The sequence below is a fragment of the Equus asinus genome, chromosome 8, assembly GCF_041296235.1.
Source record: "Equus asinus isolate D_3611 breed Donkey chromosome 8, EquAss-T2T_v2, whole genome shotgun sequence".
In the NCBI taxonomy this organism is placed as follows: Eukaryota; Metazoa; Chordata; class Mammalia; order Perissodactyla; family Equidae; genus Equus; species Equus asinus.
The window spans coordinates 93,921,659-93,938,462 of record NC_091797.1 but is presented as its reverse complement, the minus strand read 5'-3'; the positions used below and the strand labels follow the sequence as shown (position 1 = coordinate 93,938,462).

The following is a 16,804-nucleotide window of genomic DNA, read 5'->3' as shown; positions in this document are numbered from 1 at the left end:
AGCTATAGGCAAGTCAGGGAGAAGATGAGTAAACCACTGATGTGGCCCCTCAGCAGAGTGATGGGCACAGGCCTAGGATGCTGGGGAGCATGGGGTACCTGATCTGGTTGGGACGACGAAATTGGCAGCGAAGGCTCGCTAGAGCCAGTCCCAACTGCACATAGCTCTGTTTCTCCTCTTTCCCACTTCCTCCTTGCCTAAATGCTTCCCTTCCCACAAGGCCAACTTAAATCCTACCTCCCGTGACTGTCCCTGACCTCTCAAGCAAGATGTGTCCTGAGAACATAGCACTTACTGTTTATGGAGGGACCACACACTCAAATGTTAGAGAAGCTGGTCAGGTAGGTGACTGACGTGCAAGACAAGTCCCAGACCGGAGGGTGTGCTGGTTCTACAGTAAACCAGAGGGCACACGGCCACCATGGGTGGGTATGAATGTGGACCCAATGTTAACTGAGCCTCTGATATTTTAAGCAAAGCTGGATTTTATATATTATCTAAAATACATCATTTTATATATTTAATACAATCACATATCATGTTATGTATATTATATATTTTTTCCTATAAGAATTCATACATCTTCAAACTGAAAAAATTCGGCTCAAATATTTTTAAAATATTTTATTTTTTAGGGCAGAGAAACTACTCTGTAATGATGGCTACATGTCATTATAAATTTGTCTAAATCCACAGAATGTACAATACCAAGAGTGTATCTTGATGCAAATTAACTATGGACTCTGGGTGATTAGGATGTGTCAACATAAGTTCACCAGTTGTAACAAATGTACCACTCTGGTGGGGGATGTTGGTAATGGGGGAAGCTATGCATGTGTGGGGACAGGAGGTATACAGGAAATCTCTGTACCTTCCACTCAATTTTGCTTTGAATCTAAAACTGCTCTAAAAAATAAAGTCTATTAAAAACACAAAATAAACAAAAAACCTACTTTGTGGGCCAAACCAAATGTATCTGTAGTTTAAGCCCCAGACTGCAAGTTTATAACTTCTGGCCTATGTCACATTATTCAAGACTTACGACTTTATTAACCTAGTTTTCTTCTCATGTATGTGTATTTTGTAAATTACAGGCTTCCCACAGATAGAAATCATATTTCATCCCACTCACAAGAGTGGGGCACTGAAAACCCTCGGGGCCTGTAGGGTGGGGCCAGTCTCTCTCTAGCCAGGTACTTACTTCTGACTGGCCTCCATCTCCAACAGGGCAGACAGAGCTGAGGTTCCCTTCTTGCCAACTGGGGGGCCGGTCGACTCAAGGGAGTGCGTGGAAATGGGCCCAGTCATCTGCAAGCCTTTCATGGTGGTCCCTTTCTGAAGCAGAGAAGAGGTGACAAGGCCATCAGCCCGAGTCGGTTCCCTCGGCAGACGCGACTCATGCCCCAAGCGTGCTGCTCCATCTGCTGCCTTCAAGCCCTGGGAATCCAATTAACAAGGTCCAGGAACACAGGTTCTCGGTATTCAGTAAATGCCAGAAAACTGCTTTTCACTTGAACTGAAGGTCCCAAATGCCTGTTGGACTCAAACTGCCTCTTTGAGGTGGTTTATGCATATCATCCCATTCTACTCCCACAACTGCTCTAGGAAGTAAATAATGTTGTACCTGATTTACAGAAGAAGAAACTGAATCTCAAACAACTTAAGTATGTTATCTGAAATCCCAGTGGAGCTGGAATTCAAATTCCAGTTGCCTGACTTCAAAACCAAGGTTCCTTTCACTATACAAGCTCCCCTGGAAATGCTTCTAATCATAAGTGATGCTGTGCACAAAACGCAGCTGGTGTGGCTTAAAGAACACTGAACTTGAAGTTAAAAACAAAAAATAAAAACACAGCTGATGATGGAGCACTACTCAGCAATTAAAAGGACTGAACTATTGATCCAAGTGACAAGTTGGATGAATCCCAAAGGCATTAAGCTGAGTGAATAAGGCAGCCTCAAAAAGTTACACATCGTATGGTTCCATTTATGGGATATTTGGAAAAGACAAAAGTATAGTGATGGAGAATAGACCAGTGGCTGCCAGGGGTTAGAGAAAGGGGAGAGAGTGACTACAAAGGGTAGCATGAGGGAGTTTTTTTGGAGTGTTGGAAACTATTCCATATACTGATGGTGGTGGTGGTGGTGTGACATGAATCTATACATTTGTTAAAATTCATAGAGCTGTATACACATACATACATCCATACTGAATCCAAGACCTGTCCTTTATAAACTGGGTGTCCTCAGACATATCCCATAACCCCCATGAGCCTCGGTGTCCTCACTGGGCAGTGTGTGGTTGAATGAATGCCCAAGGGTGCTGGAAACTCTACAAGTGACATAAGGGTAAGCAAGTATTGCTGCTGTTACTCTCTTGTGGCAGTTTCTCCTCAGCAATCCAGCAGCACATCACACAAGCTGCTGCAATCAACACCGGGTCCCACTTCGGAAGCACATGAAGGAGCTGTGTCCTCAGGTAGAGAGGGGTGGCCCTATGCCAAAGAACACTGCCCAGTCACTCTCTGTACTTTATCCCTCCCTCCTTCTCCCTGCACTGGAAGAGAACAGACTGTTTGGGATTTAAAATAAATGCTGGACAGTTGTGGAGTAAATAAACCGGCCAGCAAGAGGCCTCTGAGATAGGAGGAGAAAGTTCCTGCATCCAAGACCAAGCACAGCCCCAAGGGGCCCACGGAGCCCTCACCCGCATCATGCGATCTGAACGATGCCGCCTGCGGATCCGGTTCAAGCCCTCCACAAAGCGGATAAAGCCATCCAGGAGCTGCCACTCTTCCTCATCTGCCCGGGGCCTGTCCCCATAGATGTCACAGTGGGCCTCCCCCTCCGTGATGCGCTTGGTGGCAGTGACACAGGCTGGCAGGAGCAGAAAGCGGGTCCTCCAGAACTTGAGAGACTCGATTAAGCTATGAAGGACCAAAGGGAAAAAAGGCAGTGGTGGTGAGAAAAAGTAGATGATAAAGGCACTCCCAAAGAACATACCATCCCAACCCTCTCCCTGGAGTTGGGGGTGGTCCATCTCCCCATGAGCATGTGTTCACCAGAAGCTACATCTCATAGCTTCATTTAAAACACAAGCTCTGAAGAAGGAATTTGAAGGCTGCTTTCCCTTTATATCCCAGAGACATCAGAATGCTTCTGTGCACCCAGGCCCAATGAAGAGGTGGCTTTTTATCACCACAATCATAAATCACACATAAAAATTAAAAATGAGACACCACAAGTAGTCAGGAAAACGCTAAGAACATGATCTGCACTGATAGTCCATCACCAAGGGGGTTTTTCGGTTTTTGTTTTCTTGTGGTAAAACATACATAACACAAAGTTTACCACTTTAATGATTTTTAAAACGCAGATAAACCCAAGGCAGCAGGATGCAAAGGCAAAGCACGCCCTCTGACCTGAAGTCCTCGGAGCCAGCAGAACAGATATACTGGTCCAAGTAATTCCACTTGTACTCCTCCAGCCGCTCGTGGGAGAACTCCACCCAACAGGAGACGAACTCTGAGTCTGAGTGGGAAGGGCAGAGGCTGTAGGTGTAGTGGATCTGGGCAGATTCATAAGGGTACCTGAAAAATAAAGGGCATGTCCAGAAGTCCCAAAGAGAACTCCTTCAATTCTCCTGCACCTTTTCTGTCTCAATGCACTTAGCACCATCCTTGGCATTTAACCCTTGACCACAGTAACCAACCCATCCCAGGCACTGGTAATGAGATTTCTCAGATCTTCTTAAACTTTCTTATTCTTCTATCCTCACATTCCTTATTTTCAATTGGCGTGTTATGAATCAGGCTAAACATTATAAGCTGAATCAAATCCCTTTTGGAAGTAGGTGAGCTATAACCCTAAATAACCCTAGAAAGAGAAACAGTAACTCCAAAAGGAAAACCAACCACTCAACCTCCTCAGTTTGAAGTATGTGTTATAAACATAATTTAGTATGCGGATGCAATTCAGGACAGTAGCTGAAAACCTTAAATATCCAAGGACTCACTTGGGAAGGTACCGCGTCACTGTGATCATCTTATCCTTCAGTGTCACTTTGTGGAAAGTTCTGCCCATACTCAGCCAGTACTGGTCCTCCTCCTCGGGGCGGTTTCGGGACACAAGGCCTAATAGAGAAAAAAATCATTTTCTCCACCCAGTTGAGAGTCATTCCTTTAACAGGCAATTGTTTCTCTTCCATATAGATTCAGAAAAGGAGAAATAAAAGAGACAACACATTCCTCTGAAGGGCAGTTTCAGGGAAAAGAGTTGTTCTTGGTTAAAGGAAAAAAATGTCCTAAAGTTGGCAGATTTTCCTGTTACTGAACCAACCAGCAGCTGATTAGAGCCTGGGGGTGCTGATAGCACCCAGATGACACCCTCACAGCTAAACAGCCTGATTCCTTGTCCTCTGAGAAGGAAAGTTCTGGAGTAGATGTAAACAGACTGAGAGACAACTGTGGGAATAAAAGGGAACTCGGCTCCACCCAAGCACAGGCTGCTCACCCTGGCATTTGAGGTCCTCACCCCAGGGTGGCAGCCAACCTAGCTTTCTGGCCTGAGCTCCCGACACCCACAATGCTATACCATGTTTCAGTCTTAAAGGAACATTTATTTATTTGCTGTAATTTCCTTCTCCAAATTTGTTCCTGTTGCATCTTATGCCTTCTCTGCCTGGGCCACAGTTAAAATACTACAGATCATTCAAGGTCAGTATCAAATGCCACTTCCTCCAGAAAGCTATCAGACCCCAACAGCAGTCTCAATTCTACATACAGGTATGTAGCCCCTTATGTGCATGTCTCAAACTCTTAAAAGTTCCTGGAGGCCAGGGCCCAAATCTTGTCTGTCTTTATATTTTCAGTAGCACCTGACAAAGGGCCATGCCCACAGTCGGTATTCTAAAAATATTTGTTGAATTGAGTTGAACATAGGAAAGAAGAAAATAATGAGGAATTAAGAAAATAACAAGCTGCCAAGAGAGTAAAAATAGTGCCTTGGTGAACAACCAAGCCAAGACAAGATCCCCTGGATCTAGAGATGAAACACAGTCCCCTCGTTCAGCTGGTCACACAGCGGCAGGCAGCGTGGGAGTAGTCAGGAGAAGAGCAGACAGCAGAGGCTGAAAGGATCATCACTGTGAATGTGGAAATTTCCCAGATGATGCCGAGGGAGTGGCAGGCAGGTTGCATATGAGAGGCCAGGCTTTGACTCTGGGGACCCCGGGTTAAACCCTAGCACTTTCATCTGTCAGCTGTGCGATTTTGGGGACCAAATCTCTTTGAGTCTTGCTTTCTGCAACTAGAAAGAGGGCTCACCTCCATCCCAGCATTCCTTCATTCATGCAACAAACACACTGCGGGCAGTCAGGAAGACAATGTCATAAGGTAACGCTCATGAGCATCTTGCACAGTACCCAGATACATCATTCTAAATCAGGTGCGCTGCAGTTTTTCCTGTTTTCACCCAGCATAGCACTCTTCACAATCTGTGATCAAATATATACTTGTGTTTCATTAGTTTAACAGCTGTCTCCCCGAGTAGACCGTAAACTCCGAGGACAGGGCCCATGCTGTTCTACTCACAAGTGAAACAGGGTCCCGCTGACAATCACTAGTCAAAAAATCTGGGATCATTGAGTAGCACAGGCTCACTTATAACGGCCACTTGTCCAGTAATCTATACCAGCATCCTTTTTGGTGCCCAGAAAGTGTCACAATACCTCCTGCCACAGGGCTTTATACCTGTGGCATAACAATCCCTCTGCCTGGCATGCTCTTCCCTCCTCCTCCTGCCTTCCACTCCCAACCTGCTTCTCCTAATAACTCATGCACATACTTAAGGTCTCAGCGCAAACATCACCTTCTCAAGGAAGCTGTCCCTGATCCTCTAGACCAGATTATGTCCTGTATTAAATACTCTCACAGCCCCTGGACTTTTATCTTACAGTCTTTTTCACAACATGGAATTACATTTCATAGTTTGACTGTTATTTTTCCCCCACTAGGCTATAAATCCCCCACAGAGTAGGAGCTTCAAAAATACCGTTGAATGAGTGAATGAATGAATTCATATATTTCTTGAACAATATTATAAGCCAGGCACAGTGGTTTCCATTGTGGAGGATAAAAAGATGAAGCTGAAATAGTCCCGGCACTCAGAACGGTTACTATTTAGTAGAGTCTAGAATATAAAAAGAAGGCGACGTGATAAATTTCACTAGGGGCTTTCAAAGAAAATCCAGAGGGAGTCCAGAGCTTCCTCATAAACCATGGGCCTGGACCAGATGGCCATTAAGCTCCCTCTAACAGGTCCACAGTTCTATGATCCTCTGGCCAAAGGAGCTTTAATGGAGCCAAAGGCAATCTCAGGTTTTGAGCTGGGTGATTAGGGGAGCTGGGGGTCTTGTTAGCTACAAGGAGGAAGCAAGAGACTGAGAGTTGCTTATTGATTGTTCCAGGAAGCGATCGCTGATTTCTGATTCCAGGCACCCACACTTAATGCTCTCTGCCTGACTTATTTGAGAAGAGCTCTCCAGAGCCTGGCTCTAACTAAATCAGCATCACTGAGTCTTTGTCACTTCCTACTCTCTGCCACTCATAGTTGACCTATTCTTGCTTCAAGTCACTAAGCTTCTGTGACAAACGAGATGAATCCAGAATAGAAAAAAAGAAATACAAACTTCAGGTTTAGCTAACAGCTGAGAACCTAGTGTGTGTCAGGGACTTTGCTAGAAATAAACACAAGTTTCTGGGACTAGAATATTCACTAAGGACTTTCACAGCTCAGTACTGGCACAGCTGCCTGCTACTCTGAGGTGTTGCCCAAGACAGGCTGTAACACTCCTCATGTCCTCTTCCTTAAAAGGAGAGCTGGGGATTAAAGAGAGTTTTAAGAAAGCTGCACCTAGTGGAGACTTTATTCTTCATATAAAGTAAAATTTAGAAAGAAAAATTTTGTGTTAAAAAACAATTACTCCTAAATTTATCTATTCCGTACCATCTTGAGAACCCACTTGCACAAATTTAGCAGAAAAGAAAAAATTTAAGTCCAAGGAAAAAACTCACCTCGGCTATAGAGCGGGCTGCTGCTCAGCGGGGGTGGGACGGCGGGGTTGGGTTTCTGTGCCTTGGGCTGCACTATGATTTGGTAGCCCTGCATGAGACGCTGGCAAATGAACTCTTCAAACACCTGCTGGGCCGTCATCTGCACACCTTCCTCATCCCTCCTGAAAAAACAGATGATTGTTCACGGATAGGCTTGGCCCAGACACTCAGAGTCCACAGCCCCGTCCTCTCCTTTGCTTCAGCCCAAGCCAACCCTGATAACCATTCTATAGTGGTTCATAAAACTAATATCTGTAAACCAGTTTTGGGAGAAATGATCAGTTCAAAGAGATGGAAAAAGAAGGTAGGTCATTTGATACCGAAATGGGTAATCTTAGAAAAGATCAGATTTAGTGTGCCCAGAACAACTACATTAGGAAATATGAGAAAGGACCAATGAGGACAAATGATTAAAGAAGGCAGGTCAATAGAACTCTAAAGAAAAAATTAACAGTTCTTGCATCATAAAATTTCCTCAACACAAAAGGAGGACACAGGTTTGAAAATCCAGTGTTTCGAGACACACCTGGACATACCCGGACCCGCAAACAAAGCCGGGCGCCTCTCTTCTGACACCAACCTGTCCATGTCCGCTTCTGGGAGGAGATCGTAGCAGCCCTCCGTGTAGTCGTTCTGCAGGCCCTGGCGGTCGGGGAAGTAGTCGGTAGTAAGGGGGAGGCACGCCGGAGTAGTGAGAGACTTCCAGTCCACTCCAACTGTGCAACAGAAGCCTGGCACTACAGGGGGAGCAGACAGTGTCAGAACTGCCTCGTGTAACAGGGCACAAAGATGTGTGTGGTCACCAGGGCAGGGGTGGGATGTTGGGGGGAGGGGGTAGTAGTTCACGGTGAAAGGTGATAAAATTGCCAGGAAAGGGAGGGAGAAGAGGAGAGGAGGTTGGGGGAGGGAGAAAGAGAAAGAGAAACAGAGATTGTTAGATAATGCAGTGCACGTGCTTCTCCAATCCCATCATGCAAATGGGATTCACAGCTGATACCTTTCATTTTTCTGCTGATTACGTGAGCTACAGCCGCAATGTCAGTGAGGTTACCACAGGGCAGGGCAGGCAGAGTTACATTTCGAAGCAAATCAACATTCCAAAAGCAGATGGGAGGCTGGAGCCCTAGCCTCTCCTGAGGACTGCAGAGAGGCTAGGTGGGGAAAGGAGGAGAGCTCAGCCCGATTTGGGGGCGAACAGCACACCGTAGCAGAAATCAGAATACTTTCAGAATTGCAAAAATAAGTCACAGATCCAAAAGGGTAGGAGGAGAAATCAAGGAAAGATGTCTGGGAAAGTTATGAGGCCAGAACTTTCAGGGACAGAGTTTAACAATCCAGAAATAAAAGCTGCCATCCGCAGAGCAGGCCCGACCACATGGATCTGTTCAAAATTGCCCACTCTTTGGTTAAAGCAGTTCTCCATCTCAGCACTACTGATATTTTAGACCAGATAATTCTTCGCTGTAGGGGGCTGTCCTATGCCTTGAGAATCTTCAGCAGCATCCTTGGATGCTACTCTCTAGATGCCAGGAGCATCCCCTGGTTGTGAAAACCAAATATGTCTGCAGATACTGCCACATGTCCCCAGGGGAACAAAATCACCCCTGGTTGAGAATCACTGAGAGAAAGTAAGAGGGCAGTTCTCTCTAAGTGAAGGTTATCTTTCAAATCTCTATACAAGGGAGCAATATGAAGCAGAAACACTCCATGCCTTTGCCTCTGAGTCCTGAGGTGGATCCTCATACACCTTATTTCTGCACAGTGCTATACAGCTTACAGTATGACAACCTGTTCTCTCATCAGCCCTCACATTGCCTGGTCCACGGAGGAGGTATGGTGGCATCATCGACCCCTTTAAACACCTGGCCAAGCCAAACTTCCCAGGGGTTACACAACCAAAAGCTTCTCTGCTGAGGGATCTTTCCACATGTAGTAACAGACACACACTGCTCAGTACAACAGAGTCCCAGTGAACTCAGAGTCAGAGTTAAAGGAGAAGAAGAAAACTTGTGTGCTAAGTCACAGTGGGAAATACGCCCCATGCAGCACCATTGCCCTGGGGAAGATGATTTGACCTGCAACAGCCCGAATCCCATGGTCTACACAGGTCTTGGGGATTTTCTTCGTTTGAATTTTACTTTATTGTGGTAAGAACACTTAACGAGCTCCATCCTCTGAAATTTTTAAGTGTACGATACAGTACTCTTAACTTAGGCACAATGTTGTACAGCAGATCTCTAGAATTTACTCTTCTTGCATAACTGAAACTTTATGCCCACTGATTAGCAAGTCCCCATTTCCCCTTCCCCCTCAAGACCCCGGCAACCACTATTCTACTCTCTGATTCTATGAGTTTGACTATACGCAGATACTTCAAGAATTCAAAACATAGCCCAGAATAGCCTAATTAATCACCCCAATTTCCCTATATGGCAGACAAGGGAATGAGCTTGTTCCTATGTCCTGATTAGAATCAGGAGCAGAAGGAAGAGACCTGGTCGAAGGCACTGTGGGGGAGAAAAAAGCAGAAGACAGCTATATCTTTATGCCCTCTTAGATTGTCCTGACCCTCAGGATTATAAAAACCTTTTAGAAACGTTTTCTGCTAGGCATTCACCAAGATACAGAGAATTCAAATGCCTAGTCCAAAATCCTATGGGGAGAAAAGTTCCCAATTCTTGGTTTAACGATTTCTTTTCCTGGAAAAAGAGTGGCCTCTTTTCTAGTATCTTCAGGCTCTGCAAAGAAGGCCTCTGAAGAGGTCCTACTTCAGAAGCATTAACAACAGTAAACAGAGGTAACAAAATCCAGTGCTGGGATTGTAAAGAAGAAAGAGGCTCATCTATTCATTCCTGGAGGCTTTCTAGAAAATAATCAATCTGCCAACTGTACTTTGGGATATATATTCCAAGGATGTGAACCAAAAGAAAAAATATACCCACTGCACCATGCATTATATCTGCATATACATGCTGTCACTAAAAAACTAGAAACCACCCAAATGGCCACCAATAAGAAATGATTATTCAAACCAGGATAAAGTAATGTGTTTGATATTGCCATTAAAAATGACCAATATGAGGGACCTGAAAAAGTAGTGAAAGGATTATTAAGTTAATCATAGGTGGGGACAAAAAGACTTGGTGATGTATATTCACTGGTCACAGCTAAGTAAAACCAAGTCTATCAGGCAAGAGGACTTTTTGCTGATATTTTACTATTGTAGATATTTAGATGTTCTCTTACTGTACAGCTCTTTCAATAGAAAAGTTGATCAAACAAATGCAATCCAGCCAAACATTTTAAACTACAGGTATGTAAACAGTTCCAATTCTTTTTTTTTTTTCTGCTTTTTCTCCCCAAGTCCCCCCAGTACACAGTTGTATATTTTAGTTGTGGGTCATTCTAGTTGTGCTATGTGGGACACCACCTCAGTGTGGCCTGACGAGGGGTGCCATGTCCATGCCCAGGATCCGAACCAGCAAAACCCTGGGCCGCCAAAGCGAAACAAGCGAACTTAACCACTCAGCCACTGGGCCGGCCCCCTAAATTCTTCTTAGTACTTTTTTCCAACTTCTCCCAAGAGCCATCATTAGCATATAAGGTCAAAGGCCAGCTCTGGACTGGCAGGAGGGTCTTGTGGGAATTCCGTTATTCTTCCCATGTGCCCCTGAATCACATTCCAGAACAGGTCATTTGGCCAATCCCCTCTCACTTTCCATTGGAGAGGCTGAAGAGTCTTCCCTCACCACTTCACCTTCTAGTACCTCAGAGACGTGGACTTCTGGACCTTTCTCTTCCCACAGGGCTCCCTCTTGCTTCCTCATGCTCTGACCACCCCCACCCCCCTCCACCCCCACCCTCACCTTCACCAGTCAGCCACCCCCGCTTACTCGGGTCTGGAGAGGTAGAAACACTGTCCTCTAGAGAATCCTTATTTTGGGTCCTAGGATTCATACCTATGGAAAGACGAAAACACCTTGTTTTAATGAGGCTCATTCTGCAAAAAAAGTTATGATTGAAAAAGCCAAAATTTATAGCTAAAAATAAAAATATGAACCAAGTACAAATTCTGTGCTGAGCATTTCAAACAGCACAAAAGAATCAATCAAAGAAAAATGAGCAATCTAAAATTTGAGGATGAGCCAGAACTCTACTCCGAGGTTATCAATAACATTCTTTGCCCAACGAGATCTTCAGCGCACGCACACGCACATGCACACACACACAAAAGAAAACGCAACCTGCCACTTATTTTAAAGAAATGGACATATTTCAAAGTCATTTCAACTAATTAGAGCAATCTTTAGCAAATATAAAGTGACCTATTTAAATTTAGTTCACTCAACAGTCATCTTTATCTGGAATTTTCTGGCTTTCTCGAATACGACATAGCACATCAAAACTCACTACTTTAAGAGAAAAACAATGATTTTACCTACAACTGAGCTGAAAGAAAAAACAGAAATATCCTTTTAAATGCAACTTATTGACTGAAAAGTAGTAGAACTAATTTTAAAACACACATATCAATATTTAAATGTCCCTTTCAAAAAATATATTTACTAGAAAATTATGATACTAAAAAAAGGATTGGAAAGATCCTCATCAAACTGTCAATAATGTCTATCTCTAAGAAGAAAGCCAGAGGAGGTAAAAGAGAACTTGTGCTTTTTACTCTAAATACTTTTGTATCATCTGAATCTTTTATAATAAGAACAAATATTTATAAATCCCTTGTGACATCTTTCAAAAGACAAGCTACAACCAGGGAGAAAGCATTTTCAAATCACATATCTAACAAAGGTCTCTAGAATATATAAAAAACTCTCAAAACTCAAGAGCAAGAAAACAAAAACCCAATGGGAAAATGGGCAGAAGATGTGAACAGACATCTCACCAAACAATATATACAGAAGGCAAATAGGCACATGAAAAGATGCTGAGCATCATCAGTCATTAGGGAAATGGCAGCTTAAAAGCACTGCGAGATACCTCTACACACCTCTTTGAATGGCTAAAATGGCTGGTCACACAAAGTGCTGACAAGGATGTGGAGCAATTGACACCCTAATCCATTGATGGTAGGAATGCAAAATGGTGCACCACTTTGGAAAACAGTTTTACAGTTTCTTTAAAAGTTAAATATAGGGCTAGCTTGGTGGTGCAGAGGTTAAGTTCGCACGTTCCGCTTTGGCGGCCCAGGGTTCACTGGTTCAGATCCCGGGTGAGGACCTACACACTGCTTGTCAAGCCATGCTGTGGCAGGTGTCTCACATAAAACAGAGGATGATGGGCACGCATGTTAGCTCAGGGCCAGTCTTCCTCAGCAAAAAAGAGGAGGATTGGCAGTGGATGTTAGCTCAGGGCTAATATTCCTAAAAAAAAAAGTTAAATATATATTATTATTTGACCCAACAGTCCCACTCCTAGGAATTTACCCAAGAGAAATGAGAACTTATGTTCACACATAGGTTTACGTAAATGTTTACAGTGGCTTTATTCACAGTTACCAAAACCTGGAAACAACCCAAATGTCCTTCAGCTGGTGATGGGATAGACAAACTAGTACATCCATACAACGGAATCCAACTCAGAAATAAAAAGTAATGAACGTTACTACTGTTGCATGCAACAACTTGGATGAATCACAAATGCATTATGCTGAGGGAAACAAGTCAGACTCAAAAGGTTGCATATGGTGTAACTCTGTATGTATGATATGCTGGGAAAGGCAAACCCAGAGGGACAGAGAAGAGATCAGTGATTGCCAGAAGATAGGGATAGGGGTTGAGTACAAAGCGGCAATACAAAAAAAAAATGTACACTAAAAAGAATGAATTTTGATAATCTCAACAGACACAGAGAAAGTATTTGACAAGATCCAACATCCAGTCATGATAAAAGTTCTCAATAAAACGGGTATAGAAGGAAACTACCTCAACATAATAAAGGCCACATATAACAAACCCACAGCCAACATCATACTCAATGGGAAAAAACTGAAAGCCATCCCTCCGAGAACAGGAACAAAACAAGGGTACCCACTCTCACCACTCTTATTCAACATAGTACTGGAGGTTTTGGCCAGAGCAATTAGGCAAGAGAAAGAAATAAAAGAGATCCAAATAGGCAATGAAGAAGTAAAACTCTCACTGTTTGCAGACAACATGATTTTATATACAGAAAACCCTAAAGAATCCATCGTAAAACTATTAGAAATAATCAACAACTACAGCAAAGTTGCAGGGTACAAAGTCAACTTAGAAAAGTCAGTGGCATTTCTATACTCCAATAACGAACCAACAGAACGAGAACTCAAGAATATAATCCCACTTACAATCACAACAAAAAGAATAAAATATCTGGGAATAAATTTAACCAAGGAGGTGAAAGACCTATACAAAGAAAACTACAAGACATTACTGAAAGAAATTGATAATGACATAAAGAAATGGAAAGATATTCCATGCACATGGACTGGAAGAATAAACATAGTTAAAATGTCCATGCTACCTAAAGCAATCTACAGATTCAATGCAAACTCAATCAGAATCCCAACGACATTCTTCATAGAAGTAGAACAAAGAATTTTAAAATTCATACGGGGCAACAAAAGACCCTGAATAGCCAAAGCAATCCTGAGAAACAAGAACAAGCACAAAGCTGGTGGCATCACAATCCCTGACTTCAAAATATGTTACAAAGCTACAGTAATCAAAACAGCATGGTACTGGTACAAAAACAGGCACACAGATCAATGGAACAGAGTTGAAAGCCCAGAAATAAAACCATGCATCTATGGACAGCTAATCTTCGACAAAGGAGCCAAGAACACATAATGGAGAAAGGGAAGCCTCTTCAATAAATGGTGCTGGGAAAACTGGACTGCCACATGCAAAAGAATGAAAGTAGACCATTATCTTTCTCCATACACAAAAACAGACTCAAAATGGACCAAAGACTTGAAAGTAAGACCTGAAACCATAAAGAAACTTCTGGAAGAAAATATAGGCAGTACACTCTTTGACATCAGCCTTAAAAGGATCTTTTCGAATACCATGTCTACTCAGACAAGAGAAACAAAAGAAAAAAATAAACAAGTGGGACTTCAGCACGCTAAGGAGCTTCTCGGAAGTCAAAGGAAACCAGGATCAAAGTGAAAAAACAGCCCACCAACTGGGAGAAAATATTTGCAAATCATATATCCAACAAGGGGTTAATCTCCATAATACATAAAGAACTCACACAACTGAACTACAAAAAAACAAACAATCCAATCAAAAAGTGGGCAGAGGATATGAACAGACATTTTTCTAAAGAAGATACACAGGTGGCCAATAGGCACATGAAAAGATGCTCAACATCACTAATCATCAGGGAAACGCAAATCAAAACTACACTTAGATATCACCTTACGCCCGTTAGAATGGCTATAATCACCAAGACAAAAAATAAATGTTGGAGAGGTTGTGGAGAAAAGGGCACCCTCATACATTGCTGGTGGGAATGCAAACTGGTGCAGCTACTATGGAAAACAGTATGGAGATTTCTCAAAAAATTAAAAATAGAAATACCATATGACCCAGCTATCCCACTACTGGCTATTTATCCAAAGAACTTAAAATCAACAATACAAAGATACTTATGCACCCCTACATTCATTGCAGCATTATTCACAAGAGCCAAGATGTGGAAGCAACCCAAATGCCCATCAACTGGTGATTGGATAAAGAAGATGTGGTACACATATATACACACACAATGGAATACTACTCAGCCATAAAAAAGATTAAATTGTCCCATTTGCCCTGAGGGTATTATGCTAAGTGAAATAAGCCAGATGGAGAAAGACAAATACCATATGATTTCACTCATTTGTGGAAGATAAACTTATGGACAAAGAGAACGGTTTAGCGGTTACCAGGGGGAAGGAGGTGGGCACAAGGGGTGAAGGGGTGCATTTATACATTGTCTGACAAATAATAATGTACAACTGAAATTTCACAAAGTTATAAACTATTATGACCACAATAAAAAAATTAACCATCACGCATACACACAGAGTTAATTTTACTACATGTAAACTTAAAAATTAATAAATTTTTTAAAATTTAAAAAGATGATGTCACTTGGCCAAAACAATTTTAGAACTTCTTTTTTTGGAACTGCCTTCAGAAGATTTTTAAAAATCACTAGTCATCATAAGAAGAAGATATAACTTATTAAGTCAGGCAAATACAGTGCTTCAGTTTATTCAAACCCACACTATGAGGCAGATATGAGGTATGTACTATCCCTTTTCCACAGATGAAGAAACTGAGACTCAGAGAAGTTAAGTAACTTACTAAAGATCTCACAGTAAGTAGGTGAAACTGGCGTTTAGACTCTTCCTACTCAACTCTATGGATGCTCTCTTTCCTGACGATCCATCTGGGGTACTAGTTTTCAGCTATTGAAAATGTTGTCTGTTCTTTGTCAACAGTCAAAAGCCATTTGGAGCTAAATTTTCCAAAAAAGCTATCTTGGCTGACAACATCTCTTCTCATGCAAACACAAAGCCTAACTATAAAGAAGCAGTGAGGTGGATTTTCTTGCTCAGCCTAAGAACTGGTATGAAGGCAATTACAAAATTGGCATTCTCAAAGCATTCTGAGCAATAGGAGAATAATTAAATACATCACCTCACAGGTTTAACATCTAAACCTGTGACGCTACATTTAATCATTAGATCACTTTTTTTTTTTTTTTTGAAGAAAACCCAATACAGACTCGGCCTATAAAAACTGAAATGCTCATACTAATAAAGAAAGAGTTCAACTTATAATTGTGTGAACAACTGTTTGAGTTCAAAGAGGCAACCAATAAAAGGGTTCTCAGAGCAGCTTTTGCTCCTAGGGCAAAGGTGGACTTGGGCCATCTCTAATGGATACAAGCACATTCAAGGCCACATACTTTTATGCTACACACACACACACAGACATATACACACACACCCTTCACAAATTTTATTTTAAAGAAACAGCAATGAAAAACATTTAAAGAAATAAGTATTTCAAGGGCTTCCATGAAGCTACTTACACAGTTTCTTTGAGTTCAAACTTAACACACTCTCTCTCCCACCAGCTCTGCCTTTGAGGCTTATTTCAGTGAAACAGACTTGCTATTGGCACATGAAGAGCCCCAACAACCTGATATGAGGGAGGTGGGACCTCATGGTCAGTCAGCTCTGCTCCAACCCAACATTTGGGAATCAACTTCACTCTCCAAGTTCAAAGCTAGACACACAACACAACTTGGGGAACCAATGCTGAGAAGAGAGACCTAAGTTTTGTCTTTTGACATCTGTTCAGATTCAAGAAGTCTGATCATAGTCTTCTACGGTTGTTAACCTCAGGTCCAAAAGGGTAACAGTGTGTGGGGTCTTTGGAACTGGTCCCAGGTGACATCTAGAAGCCTGTGCCTAGGGCAAGTCATTTCTCCTCTTTGGGCTACAGAGATGGCACTTACCCATAAAGAACCCAGACTGGCCTGGATGAGTGACTCTGAGGCCCTTCTTCTAGCCTCAAGGTACTGACCTCCTTTTTACTTTAGCTCTCACGCCCAATCTGTTGCACATACCTAACACTCAACACAAACACCATGTTGATGTCCCATAGTCCCAATACTAAAGAGAAAGAAAACACAGCATC

At 42.6% G+C, this 16,804-nt stretch overlaps 1 protein-coding gene across 18 annotated transcripts in view; it reads right to left on the bottom strand.

Moving 5' to 3' along the window:
- The window catches only part of DEPDC5 (DEP domain containing 5, GATOR1 subcomplex subunit), a 117,205-nt gene that overhangs the window by 42,180 nt on the left and 58,221 nt on the right, over positions 1-16,804 (bottom strand). For 5 of the 18 annotated variants that reach the window (XM_044775527.2, XM_044775530.2, XM_070516447.1 and 2 more), the window contains 7 exons: positions 11,006-11,071; positions 7,693-7,876; positions 7,074-7,234; positions 4,016-4,133; positions 3,423-3,590; positions 2,708-2,927; positions 1,202-1,437 (listed from right to left, as the gene is read on the bottom strand). In XM_044775527.2, the coding sequence (XP_044631462.1) occupies positions 1,202-1,437; positions 2,708-2,927; positions 3,423-3,590; positions 4,016-4,133; positions 7,074-7,234; positions 7,693-7,876; positions 11,006-11,071 (1,153 nt within the window). The remainder of the gene's footprint in view (positions 1-1,201; positions 1,438-2,707; positions 2,928-3,422; positions 3,591-4,015; positions 4,134-7,073; positions 7,235-7,692; positions 7,877-11,005; positions 11,072-16,804) is intronic. The other 13 variants (XM_044775532.2, XM_014834216.3, XM_070516450.1 and 10 more) reach the window with 6 other exon arrangements.